Source organism: Rana temporaria, chromosome 10 (genome assembly GCF_905171775.1).
Source record: "Rana temporaria chromosome 10, aRanTem1.1, whole genome shotgun sequence".
NCBI lineage: Eukaryota > Metazoa > Chordata > Amphibia > Anura > Ranidae > Rana > Rana temporaria.
In genome coordinates this window covers 105,671,718-105,697,816 of record NC_053498.1, presented here as the reverse complement: position 1 = coordinate 105,697,816, position 26,099 = coordinate 105,671,718, and the positions used below count along the sequence as shown (strand labels likewise).

The following is a 26,099-nucleotide window of genomic DNA, read 5'->3' as shown; positions in this document are numbered from 1 at the left end:
GACAATTTAAAAAAAAATGCAATATTTTTAACTTTTTGCTGTAATAAATATCCCCCAAAAACATATATAAAAAAATTGTTTTCCTCAGTTTAGGCCGATACGTATTCTTCTACCTATTTTTGGTAAAAAAAATCGCAATAATCGTTTATCGGTTGGTTTGCGCAAAATTTATAGCGTTTACAAAATAGGGGATAGTTTTTTTGCATTTTTATTTTTTTTATTTTTTTTACTAGTAATGGCGGCGATCAGCAATTTTTTTCGTGATTGCGACATTATGGCGGACACTTCGGACAATTTTGACACATTTTTGGGACCATTGTCATTTTCACAGCGAAAAATGCATTTAAATTGCATTCTTTATTGTGAAAATGACAGTTGCAGTTTGGGAGTTAAACACAGGGGGCGCTGTAACATTTAGGGATCACCTAGTGTGTGTTTACTAGTGTAGGGGGGTGTGGCTGTAGGACTGACACCATCGATCGAGTCTTCCCTATATAAGGGATCACTCGATCGATGCGCCGCCACAGTGAAGCACAGGGAAGCCGTGTTTACATACGACTCTCCCCGTTCTTCAGCTCCGGCGAGCGATCGCGACGGAGCGGCTAAAAACAAATAGCCGCGCCGTCGTCCCGGATCGCTCCCCGAGTGGACCCGACCTCCGCATGTACCGGGGGGGGGGGGTCCCGATCGGACCCCCCACCCACGTCTAGCAGAGGACGTACAGGTACGTGGATGTGCCTGTCCGTGCCATTCTGCTGACGTAAATGTACATGAGGAGGTCGGGAACTGGTTAAATATGAAGTACCGGTATTTGTGCGCTGCTATGAACAACCAACCAAAACTAATATACAGTACAAAATAAATACCAAATAATAATATACCGGTAATCACCCTTATAAATAAAAAAATACGCATAAAAAAGCTGCAACCATTAGAAAGTAATGTCAACAAAAAATGATGATTAAAAATGATAATAAAAAATGGTGCGCTAATTCAAGTAACTATGCAGTAAAAAAAAGGCAAAAATGCAGTAACATGCGATAATATGGGATAATGTTGTGAAACAATAATAAAGCACACTCATTTAAGAAGACATGCAGAAAAAATAGACAAATAAGCATGAAAAAAAAAAAAAAAAAAAAGCAGTATGTGATAATATGCTATAATATTTGAAACTGTGATACAGTACTCAGATCTATGAAAAAGGTTTACTCCCAACAAACTGACATGAGCATTGCCACCATCCCGAGTATATAGAAAAATGAATACCTCAAAGAAATGGGATTTTAAGGGCAATGAAAATAATATACAAAAAAGTATAAGTAAATATAGAAAAATATAATATTTAATTTACTTTACAAAAGTTATGCAAAAGGTTTTACAATTGTAACAATCGCTGTAACAAATTAGTTTATATAATGTGTGGACCATACAGATCCTGAATAAAAACATATACAAAAAATGACCGTACATAAATGCAGAAGATGAATGATGTATTGAACCTCGTAAACCCAATAGGGGTGAAGGGAAAATGCAGAAGACTGTTTTATTTCGACGCGTTTCGACTAGTGAGTTTACACTCGATGTCTTCCCCAGGAAAAAGAAAAACAGTGTTCAGGTGCATGCGTCTGTCATCTAAAAGAAAAGAGATCCATCCCCCTCCTCCAAAAGGTCCCGGCTTGGTCTTTTGCTTAGACTTTAACGTAAATGGCGTCCAGCGCCATTCACGAACGTCTTACACAAACGACGTAGAATTTCAATTTCGACGCGGGAACGACGGCCATACTTAACATGGCTTAAGAGAGCTAGGGCTGAGCCCTAGTTTTACGCGGCGTAACTCGACGTAAACGACGTAGAATTAGCAAGACGGGCCCGTCGGAACGTTCGTGGATCGCCGTAAGTGTTCATTTGCATATTCTAGGCCGGCCGCAATGGCCTCGCCACCTAGCGGCCGGCCTAGAATTGCATCCTTAAGATCTGACAGTGTAATTCAATTACACATGCCGGATCTTCTCCCTAACTATGGAAAACTGATTCTGTGGATCAGTTCCATAGTTAGGACCAGGGATACGACGGCGTAACAGCAGTTACTCCGTCGTATCTCTTTTGAGGATTTGGCCCAGAGTGAATAAACAAAAGTTCATTCTAAACACATGCCATAAGAAAAATCAATTTCCAAGAAGTTTATCCCAGGAAGATATTTTTATGCAGAATTACAGAGTGTATGCCAAATGACCATGAATTGGAAGATCAGGCAGAAATGACCAGAAGTAGCTGGATGGTCTAATAGCAGACCCATCCGCTGCAGTGTCCAGGAGTGAATGGCATACACTCTGCAATTCTGCATAAAAATATCTTCCTAAAAAATTAAAAAAATGCCTGTAAAGTGCCTGAAAGAAGCCTCAATTGCAATCCCAATGTGAAAGCCCGAGTGCTTTCACACTGAGACACTGCGCTGGCAGGGCGTCCAAAAAAGTCCTACAAACAGCTTCTTTGTAGCGATTTAGGAGCGTTGAATACACCGCTCCTAAAGCGCCCCTTTCCATTGAGGCGCTTTTTTTTAACGCCAAAGCACCTGGAAAACGCCCAGTGTGAAAGGGGTCTTAGCGGAGCTTTACCAGCTTTTTTCGGGCTCTTGCAGCGTGAAAGAGTTCTGAAAGCACTCAGGCTTTCACATTGGGATTGCAGATGAGGCTTCTTTCAGGCGTTTTTTTTTTTTTTTTTGCGCTTAAGCACCTGTAAATCACCCCAGTGTGAAAAGGTGTGCCTAACCAGTGTTTTTGTCTACACAGTGGGGTAGATTCAGATAGATCAGCGGATCTTTAGATCCGCGTAATCTATCTTATTTACGATCCGCCAGCGCAAGTTTTTGAGGCAAGTGCTGTATTCAGAAAGCACTTGCCTCTAAAGTTGCGCCGGCGGATCGTAAATCCCCCGGCAGAATTCAAATTCCGCGGCTAGGAGGAGTTTACTATTTAAATCATGGCGCGTCTCCGTGCTGATCATACTGCGCATTTGCCGCCGGCTAAATTTCCCAGCGTGCATTGCTCCAAATGACGTCGCTAGGACGTCATTGGTTTCGACGTGTACGTAAATTACGTCCATCCGTATTCGCCTTACGCAAACGACGTAAAAATTCAAAACTCGGCGCGGGAACGACGGCCATACTTAACATAGGATACGCCGCATATAGCAGGGGTAACTATCCGCCGGAAAAAGCCGAACGCAAACGACGTAAAAAAAAAAGCGGCGGGCGTTCGTTTCTGAATCGGCGGATCTCCTCATTTGCATATTCGTCGCGTATACAAATGGAAGCGCCACCTAGCGGCCAGCGGGAGATTGCAGCCTAAGATCCGACGGTGTAAGTCACTTACACCTGTCGGATCTTAGGGAGATCTATGCGGAACCTGATTCTATGAATCAGCCGCATAGATCCGACCGTCGGATCTCAGAGATACGACGGCGTATCAGGAAATACGCCGTCGTATCTCTATCTGAATCTCCCCCAGTGTGCTGTTTTTACTAAGGGATGTGTTGGATTGTATTCCCTGCTTTGCAGGGAAACAAAACCCACCACGTCCGCGCTGACAGGACAGATCTCTGCATTGTTTACACATGCAGAGCTCCATCCTGTGTCTCTCCTCAATGATCCAGCGGTCATCCATTGATCGGCACTCGCTGATCGGCTTCTGCTGTGACTAATCACATCAGAAGCGTCGCACATGCTCAGACATGGGAGTAGGATGTGGTGATGGGGTCTCTAATCCAAATCATTATTTTTTGACACGTTATGACATTCCTCGCTATCTGCCAAGTTATACATTAGTAATTTCTCTCATTTATTTTTGGTGAATTTTTTTTTCTATACCCAGTCTCAGAAAAGATTCAATTTACTAACTATTTTTTTTCTTTTTTTTATTTGCGCGGAGGAAAAAGATAACTAGAAGAGAAAAATATATTCTTAATGCACATCCTCTAAGTAACAGTGCTGCCCTATCCCCGGAGCGGAATAAATGATCTTTTTTCTATTTTTTATTTTTTTCTGCTGCTTGACAACACATGAATCCGGCGCAGACGCTTTCATCTGTTAGCTGCTGAGAGTTGCATACTATTCAGTAATAATTTGATGGCGAGGATTCTTGGAAAGGAAATCTAATTGTTCTGAGCCGTTAACTGAATCCTGATGATCTGGCAGCCTCTGACGGTCCAGGAGGGGGATCTGAAAATCCATATCCAAAAACAAACACTAGGTGAAGCCGTTGCACCATCAATTTTTCATTACAATAGGCCATTGATGTTTTAATAGATGCAGTTTTATAGGACCTTTCCTTAAAGCTCAACTCCAGGCAATACAATGGAAAAGATACACATATGAGAACTGTTTAACCTGTCAAAGGGTTTGTATTTCTGCTAATCTCATTTCTGAGACCCATGCAGCTCTTCTAGACAGCACAGCCCCTGGCTGGTAAAGCAGGAGACCTGAGTTTGCTATGTTGCAGTTCCATAAGACCATAGGTGTGCGCATTAGGGTGTGCACCTCAAAGCCCAAACACACACTGCCGATCACTCACAGTGTTCATTCAGAAAGGGAAGGGGCCGGTAAATTACATAAAGTCAAGACAGGGTGGCAGTAGTGTATTTAGGTTTTGTGCTGCCCTAGGCCTGACTAAACTTGTGCACCCCCTAATTTAAATATGACCCACCCCTTCCTGTCAAGGCCACACCCCTTTGCTGTTTAACCACTTAAGCCCCGGACCATATTGCTGCCTAAAGACCCAAGGGGTTTTTACAGTTTGGGACTACGTCGCTTTAACAGACAATTGCGCGGTCGTGCGACATGGCTCCCAAACAAAATTGGCGTACTTTTTTCCCCACAAATAGAGCTTTCTTTTGGTGGTATTTGATCACCTCTGCGGTTTTAATTTTTTGCGCTATAAACAAAAATAGAGCGACAATTTTGAAAAAAATGCAATATTTTTTACTTTTTGCTGTAATAAATATCCCCCAAAAACATATATACATTTTTTTTTTCCTCAGTTTAGGCCGATACGTATTCTTCTACCTATTTTTGGTAAAAAAAAAACGCAATAATCGTTTATCGGTTGGTTTGCGCAAAATTTATAGCGTTTACAAAATAGGGGATAGTTTTTTTGCATTTTTATTTTTTTTATTTTTTTTTACTACTAATGGCGGCGATCAGCGATTTTTTTCGTGACTGCGACATTATGGCGGACACTTCGGACAATTTTGACACATTTTTGGGACAATTGTCATTTTCACAGCAAAAAAATGCATTTAAATTGCATTCTTTATTGTGAAAATGACAGTTGCAGTTTGGGAGTTAAACACAGGGGGCGCTGTAACATTTAGGGATCACTGTGTGTGTGTTTACTAGTGTAGGGGGGTGTGGCTGTAGGATTGACATCATCGATCGAGTCTTCCCTATATAAGGGATCACTCGATCGATGCGCCGCCACAGTGAAGCACAGGGAAGCCGTGTTTACACGCGGCTCTCCCCGTTCTTCAGCTCCGGGGAGCGATCGCGACGGAGCGGCTAAAAACAAATAGCCGCGCCGTCGTCCCGGATCGCTCCCCGAGCGGACCCGACCTCCGCATGTACCGGGGGGGTCCCGATCGGACCCCCCACCCACGTCTAGCAGAGGACGTACAGGTACGTACATGTGCCTGTCCGTGCCATTCTGCTGACGTATATCTACATGAGGAGGTCGGGAAGTGGTTAAGACCCGCCCTGAAATTTCAAGTGGGAACACTAGTTTTGAGGGCGGGGGGGCAATGGATTCCCTTAATTTGCATAGATTTCCCCTCACTTCCTGTTTGGCTATGGAGCAGGAAGTGAAGGGAAATCTCTGCAATGGGACAAGGATGGTAAAAGATAAACTGACAGAGGTTATAACCCTCGCTTACTCTATCCAAAATGAAGATAAAAAAAAAGTTTGCCTGTAGCTCTAATTTAAGCACAAATTTCTGATAATTTTATGGAGAGGACTAAGAAGATATAATTATGCCAATGGTGCAGCAGATACATAGCACAGTGAGGAAGGTTTGTAGTCCAGGATGATAGGTCGCTCACATATCGGAAGCAGTGCGGCCGCTTTATGGGGGCGCTAGACTAATTTGCCTAACAGTGTAGCGCAAGCCGGTGGGGACTTGTTTCGTGCTGCCCCCCTGCAAAGTGCTGCCCTAGGCCTGGGCCTTGTTGGCCTAGGTCAGGATACAGCGTTGCAGGGTGGTACTATTTGTATGAAAATTCTTGAACAAAGGCTTTTTTTTGTTTGACGTAGAAACGTTATAGTGTAGATTATTGTTGTTTATCGTTTCTGATCATGCATAGTCTTTCGTATCTGATTTTTCTTGTACGAAAACAGTACACATTAAACGAAAATCATTCGCTTTGTTCACGTACAAGAAACATTTTTGGAGTTTGTTCCTTCAGAAATTTTTCATTCGGATGTAAAAAGTTGTGTACAGACAATATGAAAATCGAACGATTGTTCCTGGTACGGAAATTTTCTTCTAGTGTGTACCCAGCTGTGTGCAGAGTGCGGATAGAGGAATCTCCATTGTATTCAGGCAGCTGCGGAACCAATGGCTGCCTAAATACAATTGCGCTAATGAGCAGTGACTCCATCTGACATGATGCAATGACTGGTTGATCAATTTTTACCCAGCCCATTCAATGTTTTGTTGGACTTTTGTCAAGCTTGGTGGTGCTTGCAGGGCCACTCGTGACTCTAATTTCAGCCTCTTCAGCATTGATTGGTGGAAATATGAGGTGTTTATGCCCAGCTGGACATGTCTCCTTCCTACCCAAAGACTGTGACTGGGCAATGAAAGGAGAAACTGCTGCTTTTGGGCACAATGCTGGATTGAGATCGGGCTTGAGTTAGACCCCTTTCACACTGAGGAGTTTTTCAGGCGGTACAGCGCTAAAAATAGCGCTGCTATACCGCCTGAAAAACTCCTTCACTGCCTACTCAATGTGAAAGCCTGAGGGCTTTCACACTGAGGCGATGCGCTGGCGGGAGAGAAAAAAATCTCCTGTCAGCAGCATCTTTGGAGCGGTGAGAGGAGCGGCATGTATACAGCTCCTTCACCGCTCCTTCCCATTTAAAACAATGGGAAACCGCGGCAATACCGCCCGAAATGGGTGCCCACGTGTCCCGGATTCCCCGGGACTGTCCCGCAATTGACATGTCTGTCCCTGGTCCCGGGCACCTTCATTCCGGGACAATACAGTGTCCCGGAATGAAATAGAGGACACAGTCACCCCCTACTAACTAGTAACTGCATTTCCGGAACTGGTTGCTAGGGCTGGCGCTGCCTGGCGTCCTGCAACCAGTGACAATTTACTCTCAGATAGTGAGGCCGGGAGCGAGGCCTGCGCCTAGTGCAGCACTGCTATCCCACGCCCACCTCGGCACCTCCTCCTTCTCCGGCACCCAGCAGGGACTGGTCTGATCTTCACTCTCCAGATAGTGACTCCACTTCAATGCACAGGGCTCATGCAGAGGGAGTGACAGCAGCACTGCATCTGGCAGCAGGCTATGGGTGGCAAGCGGCATTGCATCTGGTGGCAAGTGGCACATTCAGCTGACAAATTCCCCATCAACCCCGAGACTTCATTTCCCCCTGCCCCCCCTCATCTTTTTTTGGGGAAGGTGAAGGGGGGGCAGGGTGTCCCTGAATGGCAGTCTGGAAATGTGGTCACCCTAGCAGAGGCGCATTGCGGGTGGTATTAACCCTTTATCGGCTGCTAGCGGAGGTTAATACCGCACCGCTAGCAGCCGATTCCCGCGGCAATTCCGGCGGTATAGCGCCACTATTTTTAGCGGCGCTATACCGCCACCGCGGCTCCCGCTCCAATGTGAAAGGGGCCTAAGTATTTAGGTGGGGCTGGGGGAGAGCTGATCAGCTCACTGTCAGCTGGCATCACTCAGCCAGTCCAGGCTTTGGAGAGTTCCCGATTTTTAGTGTCGGGACGGGATCTACCCAGATGCCTGGACCAACAGCTAGCTCAGCCTCTTGGTGCTCCCTTCACAGCCTAGTGCTCCATTGGGGACTGGGAAAACAGAGCAGAGAGCCGATGACTGACAGTCACCGGCTCTCTGCTCACTAAAGACCGCTGATCGCTCAGTTCTTGGTGTAGAAGTAGCTGGGGCAGAGGCATCATCGGACGATTTCATTCACCTAGGTAAGTATGTATGTTTATTTTGTCTTATTCCCACACTTTTACTGCAGAGATTTTCACTTTTACAACCACTTAATCATGAAAGGAGATCTTATCTCCCCACATACATTCCACATTCGTAAACACAGTTGAACATCGATAATGTCTTAAGTCCACATGTGTATGCATTAGTGGCACATTATGGCCCAGATTCTCAAAGGACTTACGACGGCGCAGCACCATGTACGCCGTCGTAAGTCCTTATCTGGCCGGTCGTATCAATGCGCCTAATTCTTAGAATCAGTTACGCATAGATATCCATTAGATCCGACAGGCGTAAGTCTCTTACGCCGTCGGATCGTAACTGCAATTATTTTTTTGCCCGCTAGGTGGCGCTTCCGTCAATTTCCGCGTTGAGGATGCAAATTAGCTAGATACGCGAATTCTCGAACGTACGCGCGGCCGACGCAGTAAAGTTACGACGTTTACGTTAGGCTTTTCCCGGCATAATGTGGCATAAGTGAGGCGCAACAATGTTAAGTATGGCCGTCGTTGCCACGTCGAAATTTTAAAAAGTTATGTCGTTTGCGTAAGTCGTCCGTAAATGGGGCTGGACGTCATTTACGTTCACGTCGAAACCAATGACGTCCTTGTGACGTCATTTGGAGCAATGCACACTGGGATATTTTACGGACGGCGCATGCGCCGTTCGTTCGGCGCGGGGACGCGCTTCATTTAAATGATACACGCCCCCTACCTGCCGAATTTGAATTCCGCCAGGTGATTTACGCTACGCCGCCGCAACTTTACAGGCAAGTGCTTTGTGAATAAAGCACTTGCCTGAAAAACTTGCGGCGGCGTAACGTAAATCGGATACGTTACGCCGCCACATAGATACGCCATTCTACGAGAATCTGGCCCTATGACTTTACCTTGCAAGAAGAAAAAAAAACATCCAGCGGTATACAACCGCTTTCACTGGAACTAGGGGGCCAAGCCCAACCCCTGAAAAACAACTCCACACCATAATTCCCCCTCCACCAAATGATTTGGACCAGTGCACAAACCAAGGTCTATAAAGACATTGATGTGCGAGTTTGGGGTGGAGGAACTTGACCGCTCCTGTACAGAGACCTGACCTCAACCTAATAGAACACCTTTGGGATGAATTAGAGCGGAGACTGTGAGCCAGGCCTTCTCATCTACATCAGTGCCTGACCTCACAAATGTGTTTCTGGAAGAATGATCAAACATTCCCATAGTAGACACACTCCTAAACCTTGTGGACAGCCTTCCCAGAAGAGTTGTAGATGTTATAGCTGTGAAGGGTGGGCCAACTCGATATTGAACCCTACGGACTAATGCCGCGTACACACAATCGAAAATTACAACAACAAAACCGTGTTTTTTTTTTCGACGGCATGTTGGCTCAAACTTGTGTTGCACACACACGGTCACACAAATGTTGACGGAAATTCCGACCAAATTCCGAGAAAAATTAAGTTCAATGATTCCGAGCATGCGAAGGTTTTTTGTGCGTTGGAATTGCATAAAGGCAATCGGAATTTCCGACAAAAACTTTTGTTGTCGGAAAATTTGAGAACCAGCTCTCAAATTTTTGTGGTCGCAAATTTTGACAGCAAATGTCCGATGGAACCTAAACACGGTCGTAATTTCCGACCAATAGCTCACATCGAACACTTGTTTTTGGAATTTCCGATTGTGTGTACGTGGCGTTAGACTTGGGATGCCATTAAAGGCCCGGATTCAGTAACAATTGCGCTTTTTTTACGGAGGCCCTGCGCCCCCACAATTTTTTGGCGCTGCCCCTGATTCACGGAGCAGAAGCTCCGTAAATTGCGTGGGCGCGCCGGCAAAATTTAAATGATCCCGTAGGGGGCGGGAATCATTTAAATTAGGCGCGTTCCCGCGCCGATCGTAGAAACTTTCCCGACGTGCATTGCGGCAAATGACATCGCAAGGACGTCATTTGCTTCAAAGTGAACGTGAATGGCGTCCAGCGCCATTGACGATTCACTTACGCAAACAACGTAAATTTCTAATTTTGCGACGCGGGAACGACGGGTATACGTAACATTGGCTGCCCCTGCTAATAGCAGGGGCAGCCTTACGCAAAAACCGACGTACGGAAACGATGTAAATTGCGTACGCAGGGCTCGCGCAACGTTGTGAATCGGCGTTAGTATGCAATTTGCATACTATACGCTGAGCACAACAGAAATGACACCTAGAGGCCATCGCAAGAATGCAGCCTAAGATATGCGGGCATAAGAGCCTTATGCCGCGCATATCTTAGGCTGCAGTCGGCGTAACGAGGTTCCTGAATCAGGAGCATTCGTTACGCCGGGGAAAGTAAGCAATTGCGCTGTGTAACCTATGGTTACACAGGCGCAATTGCTTCTTGAATCCAGGCCAAAGTTCATGTGTGTTTAAAGGCAGGCGTCCCAATACTTTTGGCAAAATAGTGTAGCTTACAGTGACATCACTGATGTAAAGGAGGTGGGTGGGCCGTGGGCAGGCCAGGCTATTTAATTAACAGTCTTGTGAGCTGTATTGCCTAAGCCAAGGCATTACATACTTGCTTGGGCACGCATGCTGGGAGTTGCTGATGCCCGTGCTTTAAATTTATATAAAATCTCTTGATTTTCTTTTTTTCTTTTGGAAAAATAGTTTCATATAAACCACCCAGAGTGTTTGTATTTTATTATTAATAAAACAATCTGCTTTTTTTTCCACAGGAAACAAATATTCTGGTGAAGTCCAAGAGGGGGAACTTCATGGACATGGTGTCATGCAATACAAAGACGGTGGGCACTATGAAGGAGAGTTTGTTTTTGGAATAAGAGAAGGTGAGTTTTGTAGCAAATTTGTTCCCAATGCTTTGCTGGCTGCATTAGTTTTCTATTTTGGGTTTTTTTTCCCTGTGTTTTCACCTTGTGATCTTGCCAGTAACACACCTCCTGTATTAGAGTGCCTACACACTGGATGAAAGAGCAACAGAGACACCTTTGGGCAGCAGGATTGTCAGTCTGGGAGGAGGGTAGTGTTAGATGTACTATCACATTTAGATACACTAACAAATTGAAGCTGCACTCTAGCTAATACGTTTTAAGCAGTTACAGCAACAAGTGCTACATTTTCAGGATAGCTTGTTCTGTTGAAAAACAACTGATCTACAAGCAGGATCAATAGAGGAAATTAAATGAAATAAAGCCTAAAAACAAAACAAATGCAGTCATCACATCTAAGAATTGGCAAGCTGCAATATAATAAATACCTAGCCCCCCCCCCCTCTGATGGAACTATAAAACTGAGTTATGGATTGGACAAATATTGTAGACATTGGTGGGAAATAAGGGCCCTTTCACACGGGACAGATCCGTGATGATCCGCCCCATGAACCTCCGCTTGCTCAGCGGGGATCACTCTGCTGAACCCCGCTGAGCTGGCGGATGACCGCCCTGTCAGATCTCTTCTCTCCCCTATGGGGGGGATCAGATGAACACGGACCGACTGTCCGTGTCCACCCGATCCGCAGACGGATGGAAAATAGGGTTTTCCTCCGTCTGCAGAATCGGAGGATGTTCATCCACTGACACCCGCAATCTCATAGGGATCAATGTATGTCCCTTTTTCATCTGTAAACGGATTGGATGAAAAAGCGGACATACGGTCCGCATGTGTGAAAGGGGCCTAATAAGAAGGAGTTGTTCCAATAAAGGAATACAGAAAAAAGTAGCAAAGTTGCAAGGATGAGGGCTTGGCATTGGCTTGCTGAAAAAAGAAAAGGTGTCCTATAAATATTAAAATTCCGAAATTTGAAGAAAAATTTAATTAAAAAAAAAAATACATATTCGGAAATTCAGAATATTTATTTTTTTCAAATATTCAATTTTTTTTTACATTTCTTCTTTTTTTTTTTTGGTTTCCAATTTTTTTCTAATTTCCGATATTTTATTTTTTTTTTTCAAATTTCCAAATTTAATTTTTTTTTTTTTTTTTACTTTTTTGATGTTTCCAATTTATTTTGAATTTCTGATTTTATTTAAATCTCCAAATTTCATATTTTTTCTCAAATTTTTTTTGAATTTCAGATTTTTTTTTTTTTTTATGTTTTGGAGTTTGCAATTTTTTTTCGAATTTCAGATTTTTTTCACATTTTTGAATTGCGATCATAACGAATGACCAGAAAAAAAAAAACAGAAAAAAATAACGAATGAAACTAAAACTAACACATTTTTCGGCAGTGCACATGTCCAATATTTACAATTCTCAATATATCTACTTAACCGCTTGCCGGCCGGCGGTGTGACTCTCGCTCTGGCCAGGCGTCATATGACGTCCTCGGCTTCTCGGTCCTCCAGGGGGAGCGCACCCGCCACGTCACTCGGGTACAGATGCGCGTGCCCGGTGGCCGCGATGTCTGTGGGGCATCCGTGATTGGCCGGTAACAGAGCTAAACACAGCTAAACAGAGGTTAACACACAGATCCATGTCCTGTCAGGTGAGAGGAGACCGATGGTGTGTTCCCAGTACAGAGAAACACAGATCCCTTGTCAGTCTCCGCCCCCTACAGTTAGAGTCACTCCTTAGGACACACATTTAACCCCTTGATTGCCCCCTAGTGTTAACCTATTCACTGTCAGTCACATTTATACAGTAACCAGTGCATTTTTATAGCTCTGATCGCTGTATAAATGTGAATGGTCCCAAAATAGTGTCAAAAGTGTCACGATAAAAATCGTAGTAAAATAATAAAAATGCCATAATTCTATACACTATTTTGTAGACGCTACAACTTTTGCGCAAACCAATCAATGGGGCAGATCCACAGAGAGAGTACGCCGGCGTATCTACTGATACACCGGTGTACTTTCAAATTTCCCGCATCGTATCTTTAGTTTGAATCCTCAAACCAAGATACGACGGCATCTGGGTTAGATCTGACAGGCGTACGGCTTCGTACGCCTTCGGATCTTAGATGCAATACTTCGGCGTCCGCTGGACGGAGTTCGCGTCGTTTTCCGCGTCGGGTATGCAAATTAGCTATTTCCGACGATCCACGAACGTACGCGTGGCCGTCACATTCTTTTATGTCGTCTCTAGTCGGCTTTTTCCGGCGTATAGTTAAAGCTGCTGTTTTGCGGCGTATAGTTAGACTTGCCATGTTAAGTATGGCCGTCGTTCCCACGTTTAATTTGAATTTTTTTTTTTTTTTTCGTAAGTCGTCCGTGAATCGGAATGAACGTAATTCACGTCTATGTTAAAAAAAATGACGTCCTAGCGACGTCATTTAGCGCAATGCACGGAGGGAAATTTAGGGACGGCGCATGCGCAGTTAATTCGGCGCAGGGACGCGCTTCATTTAAATGAAACACACCCCCTAATCGCCGATTTGAATTCCGCCACCAGAGATCGACTACGCCGCCGTAATTTACGGCGCAAAATCTTTAAGGATTCGGAGATAACACAAGTAATGTATGGCGGCATAGCGTATCTCTGATACGCTGCGCCGGGGCAGATCTTTGTGGATCTGCCCCAATATACGCTTATTGAGATTTTTTTTTTTTTACCAAAATATGTAGAAGAATACATAAACTGAGGAAGAAATTTGTTTTAAAAAATAAATAAAAATTGGATATTTATTATAGCAAAAATTAAAAAATATTGTGTGGTTTTTTTTTTTTTTTTTTTTTTTCAAACATGTCACTCTTCTTTTTTTTATCAAAATCTAATTTGGGTACAATGTTGCACAATTGTCATTTAAAGTGTGACAGCGCTGAAAGATGAAAAATGGCTTGGGCAGGAAGGGGGTTTAAGTGCCTGGTATTGAGGTGGTTAACTGTAAAGAATTGATCTCTTTATTTGACTAGTTGCTTTATTTTTGGTGTAGGGCATGGTTTGTTGAAGGACCAAGATGGACAAACGTTCTCAGGAGCTTTTCACAACAACAAAAAGTATGGAGAAGGACAGATGAGTTACCAGTGAGTATTTGTTTTCTTTAATCATAATGGTCCTTGTTACTAAGACTATTAAGCCTACAACCCCAATCGCGCTTTGCGATCCTCCAACCAAAATTTACTCCAAATCCCCAAAACCAGATACAAGTCCAAAGGAGAAAGAAGATTTGCTGTCCAAGGCCCTCGACTTTGGAACACTTTACCAACCTCCTTTCGGTTGGAGGAGAACCACTTGGCCTCTAGGATAAAGATCAAAACCCACGTCTTTTGAGCTCAAAGGAGAAAAGGTCAAACAAGCGCCCAGAGGCGATTCAGTTCGGATGTGTAGCGCTATATACGTTTTTCACTCACTCACTCATGAGAATTCCTCCATGGGGGTACAGGTTACAAAAATACCTAAAACATTATTTTTCAGAAAACAAGTGACGGAGTAGACCTCTGTCAGGTTATTCTCACTGCCCGTTACTTCCTGTTCCTGTGATAACCACTCCTCTTATTTCTTGTCTTGCTATCAAGACAGGAACAGGAAATGGGGTGAAATATCCACGGGTCAATATTTTGACAGAAATATTTACTTTTCCCTGGTGTATCCAACACTATAAAAGGTTTTTTTTTTGGTGGGAGTTGGGATTTAAATCTTGAACCCTGTTGAGTACTCCCCACAGTCCTGTGTGTCCCACCAGTGGTACCTGTCTTATACCTTGAGGAACACGGCCTTGTGGTACTTTCCTGAATAACACATGTATGAAGGCATACGTCATTACATTCCTCAGAGTTTACATTTCAGTGGTCACATTTTTCTTCAGTCCCAAGGAACATTAGTTCATTATTCCTGTGCAAAGCAGAAAACCTCATACTTGGAGAGACGACGGGGTATAATGCGATACTTGCTTCACGGAAGATCTGCACCTGTGTTCAGCAAGTGAGACTTTTCGTCTGTAAACACTCAGCTTGTGCTGTATGTCATCTAACGCTACATGTGTCTGCCAGCGGGATATCGTCACACTGTGCGCGCGCGGCCTGTAATCTGAAGAAACACATGTTTTGACGTCATGCATTCCAAATGTGTTTCTAAGGCTCCCTGTGTAATGCTAGCTGGCTCTCTGGCACAAACCTTTGTACACATGTTTACTTTGCCTGGCTACCCAACGACGTTGGACTGGCACCTCTTGGGCAGCAGGTGCACTCAGTTCTAGTAAAGGCAAGTGGCACCCATGTGACATTGTTATCTTAGAAAAGGGATATCCCACAGAAAACCACGCAGAGTGTCTCAGATACATAGGCTAGAATGTTGTATGAGTTTACTGGGCTCCCCTCCAAAGCAATCACAAAGGACTCCATAAGGCTAGTACATACTTGCGGAATTTGGCCTAAAGAGAGGATACGATGGGTGTGTTTTCTTTTGTAACCATCGCAATATTCTTGTGATGAGATTTTTTTTTCCACTCTTGTTTTGTCCCTGAAGATTTTGTGTTTGGTGTAATGTAAATAGAGGCAGCAAGGGTGTGCCTTACTATTTTGGTGCCTGAGGGTTTAGAGAGGAACTCCTGGCAAACAGCTAAAGACATAGATGAAAGGCATACGTGGCAGCTGTTTTACCTACCAAAGGTTTGCAATTCACTTCATCCAGTCCTTAGATTTATAAAGCCTCATCCGTGAGGTGACCTGACTTTTTTTTTTTCTGCTGCAGTTAGGCAATAAACCCTGGTCATCCTCCTGCACCCTGCCTGTACGTAGAAGCTGAAGGAGCAGAAGGATACTCGTAATGTAATGCCCCGTACACACCATCACTTTATGTGATGAAAAAAAACGACGTTTTTAAAAACGTCACTTTAATTGACCGTGTGTGGGGGAAAACGTCGTTTTATGTCTTGTAAAAAACGACCCAAAAAAATTGAAGCATGCTTCAATTTTATGTGTCGTTTTTCAAAACGTTGTTTTTTACTTCACAGAAATTGACCGTTTTTAGCAAAAAACGTTGTTTAAAAAGACGTTTTTACACCCGCGCATGCCCAGAAGCAAGCTTCAATGGAAAAAGTGGTGAGAACGTAACCTCGCTTTGCTAGAACATTGTGAGAAAAACGATGGTGTGTAGGCAACTTCGTCTTTGAAAATTGAAGTTTCAAAAACGTCGTTTTTTACTTCACAGAAAATTTCGTTTTTTTTCATCACATAAAGTGATGGTGTGTATGCGGCATAACAGGATGCTCATCCCTCTGCTCTCTCCTGATTGCAGCATGCTCCTTGTTGGCTCATAACCATGCAGGACACCTGACTGGCTCATAATGGCTGTTGTAAATCAAATTCAGGCACTTACACTAACCGCAAAATACAGTTCCTTGAATAAGTATTCATACCCCCTGAAATTTTCCACATTTTGTCATGTTAGGCTTCATTTCCACTGGCGTTTTTACAGCCACTTTTCTGAGCGTTTTTTACAGCTTAAAAACGCCTGTCCATGTTATTCTATGGCATCATGCCCACATAGGCGTTTTTTAGCTGCAAATGGCATAGGCGTTTTCGAGCTGTAAAAAAATGCGGGACCAGGGCGTTCTGTGGCTCCAGCAATAGAGCTGTAAAAACGCCAGACATTAAAAAACGCGCAGAAACGCTCAAAAACGCTACCGCGGCGTTTTTGAGCTCCAGCTCACAAAAAAAATATATATATATATTTTTTTTACAATATAAACATGGACAGGTGTTTTTTAAACTGTAAAAAAGGCTAAAAAAAAGTGTCTGTAAAAACGCCAGTGGAAATGAAGCCTTAAAACCAAAAACGTAAATGTGTTTTTATTGAGATTTTATGGCACATAATTTTGAAGTGGAAAGAAAAGGATACTTTGTAGAACCATCTTTCACTGTAATCACAGCTGCGAGTCTTTTTGGAGATGTCTCTCTACCAGCTTTGCACATCTAGAGAGTGAGGCCTCGTACACACGACCGTTTTCCTCGACAGAAACCATCAAGAAACTTGGTGGCAGAGCTTTTTTGCCGAGGAAAACGGTTGTGTGTATGGCCTCGTACACACGACCGAGGAACTCGTCGGAAAAGACACATCGTTTTCCTCGACGAGTTCCTTGTCAGACTTGTGGAGAAACTTGACAAACTTTCTTTGCTTACACACTGTCAAGACCAAATCTCGTCGTTCTCAAACGCGGTGACGTACAACGGCAGGGGAAGTTCGATTCCACTGGCACAACCCTTGGGGCTGCTTTTGCTAATCTCATGTTACTGCGTGTTAAGTAAAAGTTTGGTAGGAGACGATTTGCACTTTTCAGACTGTTACAGCGTGACAAATGTGCTAGCTCCATTACAAACGCTACTTTTACCGAAGGTGCGCTCCCATCTCATACTTTATTCTGAGCATGCGCGGGTTTCTTGGCATACACTAGAACGTGTTTCTCGTGGAAAAAACAGCCTGACGAGGAACACGACGAGGAAATTGAGACTCCCCTCGAGGAAAAAGAGAACTTGTTCTCTTTTTTTCTCATCGAGTTCCTCGACAGTTTTCTCGATGAAAAACATACACACGGCCGTTTTCCTCGGCAAAAAAGCTCTGCCAGCAAGTTTCTTGATGGATTCTGTCGAGGAAAACAGTTGTGTGTACGAGGCCTATGTTTTTCATCGAGAAAACTGTTGAGGAACTCGACGAGAAAAAAAGTGAACAAGTTCTCTTTTTCCTCGACGGGAGTCTAAATTTCCTCGTCGTGTTGGTTTTCGACGAGAAACACGTTCGTGTGTTGAGACGGGAGCGCACCTTCGGTAAAAGTAGCGTTTGTAATGGAGATAGCACATTTGTCACGCTGTAACAGTCTGAAAAGTGCAAATCGTCTCTTACCAAACTTTTACTTAACAGGCAGTAACATGAGATTAGCAAAAGCAGCCCCAAGGGTTGTGCCATTGGAATCGAGCTTCCCCTGCCGTTGTATGTGTTGTACGTCACCGCGTTTGAGAACGAGGAGATTTGGTCTTGACAGTGTGTACGCAAATAAAGCTTGTCAAGTTTCTCCACAAGCCTGACAAGGAACTCGTCGAGGAAAACGATGTTTCATTTACGACGAGTTCCTCGTTGGTGTGTACGAGGCCTGAGATTTTTGCCCATTCTTCTTTGCAAAATAGCTAAAGCTCTGTCAGATTGGACGGAGAGCGTCTGTGAACAGCAATTTTCAAGTCTTGCCACAGATTCTCAACTAGACTTATGCCTTGTAAACACGATCGGGTTTCTCGGCGGTCAAAATCCGAGGGGGAAAACCAAGAACCGGCTTGATCACTTTTCCCTGTGTACACACGTCCGATTTTCCTGACAGGAAAACTACCTGAGAGCTTTGGTTGGGAAAACCGTCCGTGTGTATGCTCCACAGCAGTGTTTCCCCATAGGAAAACTGCGGAGGGAAAAACGTCACGATTTGCGGCGAGAAAAAAGAGAACATTTTTTTTTAACCGCAGTTTTCCTGTCGGGAAAGCTGATGAGGAGCATACACATGGCCGGTTTTCCCAGCCAAAGGAAAACACAGCAGTTTTCCCCTATGGAGAACCGGTCGTGTGTACAAGGCATTTGACTGGGCCATTCTAACACATGAATATGCTTTGATCTAAAGCATTCCATTGTAGCTCTGGCTGTATGCTTTGGGTCATTGTCCTGCTGGAAGGTGAATCTCTGCCCCAGTCTCAAGTCTTTTGCAGACTCTAACAGGTTTTCTTATAAGATTGCCCTGTATTTGGCTCCATCCATCTTCCCATCAACTCTGACCAACTTCATTGTCCCTGCTGAAGAAAAGCATCCCCACAACATGATATTGCCACCACCATGTTTCACAGTGAGGATGGTGTGTTCAGGGTAATGTGCAGTGTTAGTTTTCTGCCACACATAGCATTTTGCTTTTGGGCCAAAAAGTAAAATTTTGGTCTCCTTTAACGAGCACCTTCTTCCACAGGTTTGCTGTGTCCCCAACATGTCTTCTCGCAAACGGCAAACTGGACTTTTTATGGCTTTCTTTCAACAGCCGCTTTCTTCTTGCCACTCTTCCATAAAAGCCAGATTTGTGGAGTGCACGTCTATTCGTTGTTCTGTGGACAGATTCTCCCACCTGAGCTGTGGATCTCTGCAGCTCCTCCAGAGCTACCATGGGCATCTTGGCTGCTTCTCTGATTAATGCTCTCCTTGCCCGGCCTGTCAGTTTAGGTGGACGGCCATGTCTTGGTAGGTTTGCAGTTGTGCCATATTCTTTCCATTTTTTCGGATGATGGATTGAACAGTGCTCTGTAAGATGTTAAAAGTTTTTTTTTTTTTTAATAATCTAACCCAGCTTTAAACTTCTCCACAACTTTACCCTTGACCTGTCTGGTGTGTTCCTTGGCCTTCGTGATTCTGTTTGTTCACTAAAGTTCTCTAACAAATCTCTGAGGGCTTCACAGAACAGCTGTATTTATACTAAGATTAAATTACACACAGGTCTACTCTATTTACTAATTTGGTGCTGTCTGAAGGCAATTGGTTCCACTAGATTTTAGTAAGGAGTAGTAGAGTAAAGGGGGCTGAATACAAATACATGCAACACTTTTCAGATATTTATTTGTAAAAAAATTGAAAATCATTTATCATTTTCCTTCCACTTCAAAATTATGTGCCACTTTGTGTTGGTCTATCACATAAAATCCCAATAAAATATATTTACGTTTTTGGTTGTAACATGACAAAATGTGGAAAATTTCAAGGGACATGAATACTTTTTCAAGACACTGTACATTTGATGATGTTTTAATGAATACATATGTGTGTTAATGGAGCCACTCCTTTCAGGGCACTTTGCAGGCGCTATTTTTAGTGTGAAGCGCCTCAGTGTGAAAGGGGTCTAAGCCCTGGTTCACATTGGTGCATTTTGACATGCGATTTGACAGTGTGACATGGGGCCAATTGCTGGAACCGATCCCCTTCTACACCTCCCCCCCTCCCCCAGCCTGCCTTCAGCTGTAGAGAGCCATACAACTGATCAGTTCCAGACACCCTCCCTGTGCATCATCTTCCCTCTGTTGCCCAGGCTCCCCTATGCTATCATCACAATTTTATCTTTTAGATTTTGCAGGAACTTGTAAGTTGTGATGTGTTTGTGTCAACTAATAATGATTTTAGTGTATCTTTAGCTAAAATAGCTTTCAGGAAGGCTGTCATTTCTAACAGCAGCTTTGGATGTAGACCCCTCACCACTGCAGAGATACAGAAAAACCTTGGAGGGCCCTGTACACACGATCAGTCCAAACTGATGAAAACGGACTGAAGTTCAGTTTCATCGGTCCAAACCGACCGTGTGTGGGCCCCATCAGTCTGTTATCCTTCGGTTCAGAAATTTAGAACTTGCTTTAAAATTGAACTGATGGACTGGTAACTGATAGGTCAAAACCGATGGTTAGTACGCAAAAGCATCGGTTCCAAACCTGGGCATGCTCAGAATCAAGTCGACGCATGCTTGGAAGCATTGAACTTCATTTTTCTCAGCACGTCGTTGTGTTTTACGCCACCGCGTTGGGCTTGATCGTTTTTTGAACTGATGGTGTGTAGGCACATCAGACCATCAGTCAGCTTCATCGGTTAACCTATGAAACTGAACTTCAGTCCGTTTTCATCCGTTTGGACTGATCGTGTGTACAGGGCCTAAGTGTAGCAATAAGTTGCTAAACGTTGTACCTTCATTAAATGTAACCATATTGCTACACTTAGAGGCTCCTCTCTTCTTTTTTTTTATACTCAGTTGTGACATGACACTACTCTTATATCAAGACATCGCTTGTATATCAAGGCAAAATGTATTAAAACATTTTTCTTGTCTTGCAAAATGCTCTCAAACCAAGTTACACTCAAACCAAGGTTTTACTGTATTACCACTGAACTTTGTTAGGAATCCCCACTGGTATCTCCGCAAAACTAAAATATCAATTTTGAATGGACTACCATTTAAAGCAAAAAAAATATATACCGTATTTATCGGCCTATTGTTCGCCCCGGCGTATAGCGCGCACCCCTGAACTTGGAGAAAAATTCCTGTAAAAAAAAATACTTACAGTTTGGATGCCCCTCGTCGGTGTCTTGCCCGTCGTCCATCGCGTCCAGTCCGGCGTCCTTCTGCGGCCATCGTGGTGTCCTCCCCGCTCGATCCCCGCTTCCCGCGCTGAGTTTGAACCACTGCGCCGGCATATACCGAGCGCAGTACACTCGGGTATAGTCGGGCAGGCTCAGCTCCTCTCGCGTAAAGGACGTACAGGACGCACAGGAGGTGACCGCGAGAGGAGCGTAAAGGACGTACAGGACGCACAGGAGGTGACCGCGAGAGGAGCAGAGCCTGCCCGACTATACCCGAGTGTACTGTGCTCGGTATATGCCGGCGCAGTGGTTCAAACACAGCGCGGGAAGCGGGTATCGGCGTACATGGCGCACCCAAGATTTTGCCCTGATTTTCAGGGCAAGAAAGTGCGCGGTATACGCCGAAAAATACGGCATGTAAAAAAAGGTAACAGACAATGTGAATGTGTTTTCCTATGTATATATCCAAAGGCTTCCTGGAACATACAGAGAAAATCTGTATAATTTAATGCATGCATTTATTGTCCTCTATTTTCACAACTGCAGGGTATACACAATAGGAAAATTATTTACTACATGACTTTTTACTCATTTAGATTTTGTTCCACTAAATATATTTTGAGGGTTACATTTCACTTCTAACTGAAATGGACATTATATTGTGAGGTGTTGCCCACAACCCTTCATTGCTTTTAACCACAAAGCATAAAAGTAAGCCGAAGGGGATACCAATAAAGTTTGGAATGTGGAAACCAGGTTGTAAATCACATAAACTTTCTCTCATGTGTGTTCTGTTAGGGTAATGTATAGAACATATGGATTGAGGCGGTCTTAGGTTAGGTTTTAATATTAATATATTGTACTATGTCATTTTTTTTTTTAAAGCAAAATCTACACAAAGTTATGAAAATAGCACAAGGGGCACACTTGAGAAAGTACATTTGTTGTACAGCATTAAATCAATACTGCATGATCTAAAAAACAAAATATATACATAAATATTTGGACATTTCTATGCAAGTGCTAATTTGTAGCTTTTGGATGTCTCGATAGTCTATCAGATTGATAAACTGTATCAGCCTTGTCAGTTTGTGGGCAATGATAACTTCCACTAATGGTTTGTTAGGTTTTTGCACTAATAAGGTAAGTACCTAGGCTCAATAAAAACCGACTGACATTCGACTCATGTGTAATCTATCAGACGTGCATGCTGGAAAATCGTCAGCAGACCAGCTCCTGATCAGCGCTCTCTGCTGGTGGCGGAGAGTGCTGATCAGAGTGTTCTGGCAGGGGGGCGTCCCCCTGTCAGAACACAGCAGCTCAGCGGGGGAGATCGCTCTACTAACCTTGGATCATTGGTACAGTGCAGTGTTAATTTAGTCGACTAAAACATTTTAGTTGACTAAATGAATACTATTTTAGTTGACTAAAATACGACTAAAACAATTGAGATGACTAAAATACGACTAAAACTAAAATGGCATTTTAGTCAAAAGACTTATGCGGCGTACACACGACCCTTTTTCGGGTTGTAAAAAATGACGTTTTTATTTTAATGTCATTAAAAACGATCGTGTGTGGGCTCCAGAGCATGATACACGATGTAAAAAATGGGCATTAAAAATTTAGAACATGCTCTAATTTTTCACGCTGTTTTCTTTATCGTACATCACGGGACACAGAGCGGCATATTCATTACTATATGGGTTATATGGAGTACCTTCAGGTGATGGACACTGGCAATCTCAAACAGGAAGTGCCCCTCCCTATATAACCCCCTCCCATAGGAGGAGTACCTCAGTTTTTACGCCAGTGTCTTAGGTGTTGGTCATGGTTTAGCTTGCCTCCACATCCTTGGGATTAAGGTGGGCTAACCGGTTCTGTCCAAAGGCCTCAGCGCTAAAGTGGTCAGTAACCGGACCCCAAACCAATGGGGTATAGCCCATAATGCTTTCCTTTTAGAGAGCTGGACCCTGGGCCCAGAACTTAGAAACCTTTGGGGGCCTAATGTTTCTGTTGCCAGAGTGCTATATGGGCCCAGGACAGTGGATCCTTCATAGGAACCCAGGGCCTGAAGGTCAATGCCCCACGGAGATGGGGGAAGATTGGGCCTCTTGCTTTGCAAAGTCCTGCGGCATGGAGCAGGTAAGTGAGGGGAAACTTGCGGAACTTGGTTCTTAGCAGGTTTTTCTGGGGGGTTCACAGGGGACATGCCTAAGGTTATGCGCTGCATCTGGCAAAGTAAGTCACATGTCTTATAGATAGGATGGCTTTATGTGTTATTTCCCCATAAAAGGTGACCTCCCTGGTAGTATTGAAAAGCATAGAGAGGCTGTGTGTGTGTTCAAGAGAGCTGTGCTTACCTGCAAGCCTCCAGGCGATTGCTGCATAGGTTCTTCCTCCTAGCCTGGATGACAGGCAAACGCTGGCCTCCTCGTGTGGCAAACTTTACCCCCACCACCCCCCCCCCCGTCGGCGGGCGCGCGCGCGTCCCCGTGTTAAGGGCGCAATTTCGCGCCGTTAGCTGAGGGGGGAAGGGCGGGCCAGTAGGTTTAAGGAAGGGGCGGCCCTTCCATTCGTTCCCAGCTCAGTGTATGCTGGAACTGAGAGAGGAAGAGACCAGAGCGGCAGCACGGGGCGCCGAGGACACACAGTGGCCAAAAAGGAATACTACAGCCTTAAAGACTGTCCTGAAGCCTAGAGCTAGGCTGTTCTCTTTTTCTCAGCAGTTTTTTCTTTGGCAATACTACTAAGGGGGACAGAATGTTTTTTCTCTCTTTGGTTTAAAAAAAAAAAAAAAAAAGAAAACTTAAAAGCAGAGAAGGCATTTTTTATCCTCCAAAAGGGTTTTTGGGTAATAATTTATTTATAAATTCCAAACACCGTTAAGTTAGCGGGCGTACCTCGGTATTGTACCATGGCATCTGGTTCTGAGGGTACAAGAGGTGGGGATTCCCCCAGAGAGTCTGAGGTCTCGGACAAAGTTATGCCGCTGCTTTCCCGAGAGGGAGCCTTGGTGGGACCATCGGGATCTGGGGCTGGTGCTGGCACGGGTCAGTCCAACCCTAGAGTGGTCACGGACGAGGTACTGTCCACCTCCTTAAAGGAGATGGAAAAGAGAATGGAAAAAATGATAGCCAAGGCTATGCGGGGCAGAAAACGGAATAGATCTCCGTCGCCCGAGCGTGGACCCTCAGAGGAGGAGGTCCTTTCCGCAGGGGAATTGGATGACCTCTTGGACAAGGACCAAGCAGGTTCGGGGATCGAGGACCCGGATACGGAGGAGTCTGGGGCAGCCTCCCAAGGGGAGAGCTGGTGGGTTCAAGCCTTAACGGACTTGGTCCATAGAGCATTTAACTTGCCAGTACCAGATCTCCAAGTATCAACGGTTTCAGCTTTGGGCTCACTAAGAGCGCCTCAAAACAACGCAGTTTTTCCGATCCATCCTCTACTAGAGGAAGTTATGTTCCAAGATTGGACCAAGCCAGATAGAATCTTTTTACCACCTAAAAGATTCTCTGCCTTATATCCTATGGAAAAGAAATTTTCCAAGAGATGGGCAACCCCGGCGGTGGATGCAGCCATCTCATGTGTTAACAAATCTTTAACATGCCCTGTAGAAAACATACAGGTGTTCAAGGATCCGGTTGATAAACGCTTGGAAACGCTACTAAAAAACTCCTTCACCACTGCAGGGGCAGTAGTGCATCCAGCTGTGGCTGCGATTGGGGTTGCACAAGCATTATCGGATCAAACTAAGCAGATGCTTAAACTTATTCCTGCCCAGCAGGCAGAAGAATTTTCGGATGTCCCTACGCTTTACGGTAGACGCAATTAAGGATTCTATCCAGCAAGCGTCACGTTTATCGTTATCCCTTATCCATATGAGAAGACTCTTATGGTTAAAGAGCTGGGAGGCAGAACCCCCATGCAAGAAGCTCCTGGTAGGGTTCCCCTTCCATGGAGAACGACTCTTCGGAGAAGACCTGGATAAATACATTCAGACCATTTCAAGCGGCAAAAGTACTCTTTTGCCAACCAAGAAAAAGTTTCGAGGACCTGCGTTTAAACGACAGTACTCCCCTGGGCAGGGGCCCTCTAATACCAAACAGTATCGACGGCCTCCTGCAAGATCAAACTTTAACTTTAACAACAAATCGCAGGGACAGGCCGCCGGAGGCAAGAAGCAGTGGTTTCGCAAACCAGCAAAACCAGCCCCCAAGCCGGCCTTATGAAGGGGCGCCCCCACCCCCGAGGGTGGGGGGAAGGCTGCGTCTCTTTTCAGAGGTTTGGGAGGCCAGCATTCCCGACAGATGGGTACGGTCTTCCGTGGCTACAGGCTAAACAAACTAGACTTCCTAAAGTTTCCTCCTCCTCATTTCCAGGAGTCAAGGGTACCAAACGATCCGGGGAAGGGAGCCGCATTAATGGCGGCATTGAATCTTCTACTCTCCCAGGAGGTAATAGTAGAGGTACCAGTCCAAGAACAAGGGCTGGGTTTCTACTCCAACCTATTTATCATCCCAAAGCCCAACGGCGATGTCAGGCCAATCTTGGACTTAAAAATGGTAAATGCATACCTAAAGGTCCGCTCATTTCGGATGGAATCCGTGCGGTCAGCAGCTGCCCCACTCCAGAAGGACGACTTCATGGCATCCATAGACATAAAGGATGCCTATCTTCATGTTCCAATATATCAGCCACATCAAAGATTTCTACGCTTTATGGTGGCTTCGCGTCATTACCAATTTGTGGCGCTTCCTTTTGGGTTGGCTACGGCCCCCCGGGTGTTCACAGGATCCAAGGGGTCACGATCCTAGCGTACCTGGACGACCTCCTAGTCATAGATCACTCG

General features: G+C 44.5%; 1 protein-coding gene across 1 annotated transcript in view; it reads left to right on the top strand.

Annotated features, from left to right (window-relative positions):
• MORN1 (MORN repeat containing 1) overlaps window positions 1–26,099 on the top strand; it is a 472,343-nt gene that overhangs the window by 33,792 nt on the left and 412,452 nt on the right. The window contains exons 4-5 of the mRNA XM_040325902.1: window positions 10,948–11,058; window positions 14,103–14,193. Of these exons, the coding sequence (XP_040181836.1) occupies window positions 10,948–11,058; window positions 14,103–14,193 (202 nt within the window). The remainder of the gene's footprint in view (window positions 1–10,947; window positions 11,059–14,102; window positions 14,194–26,099) is intronic.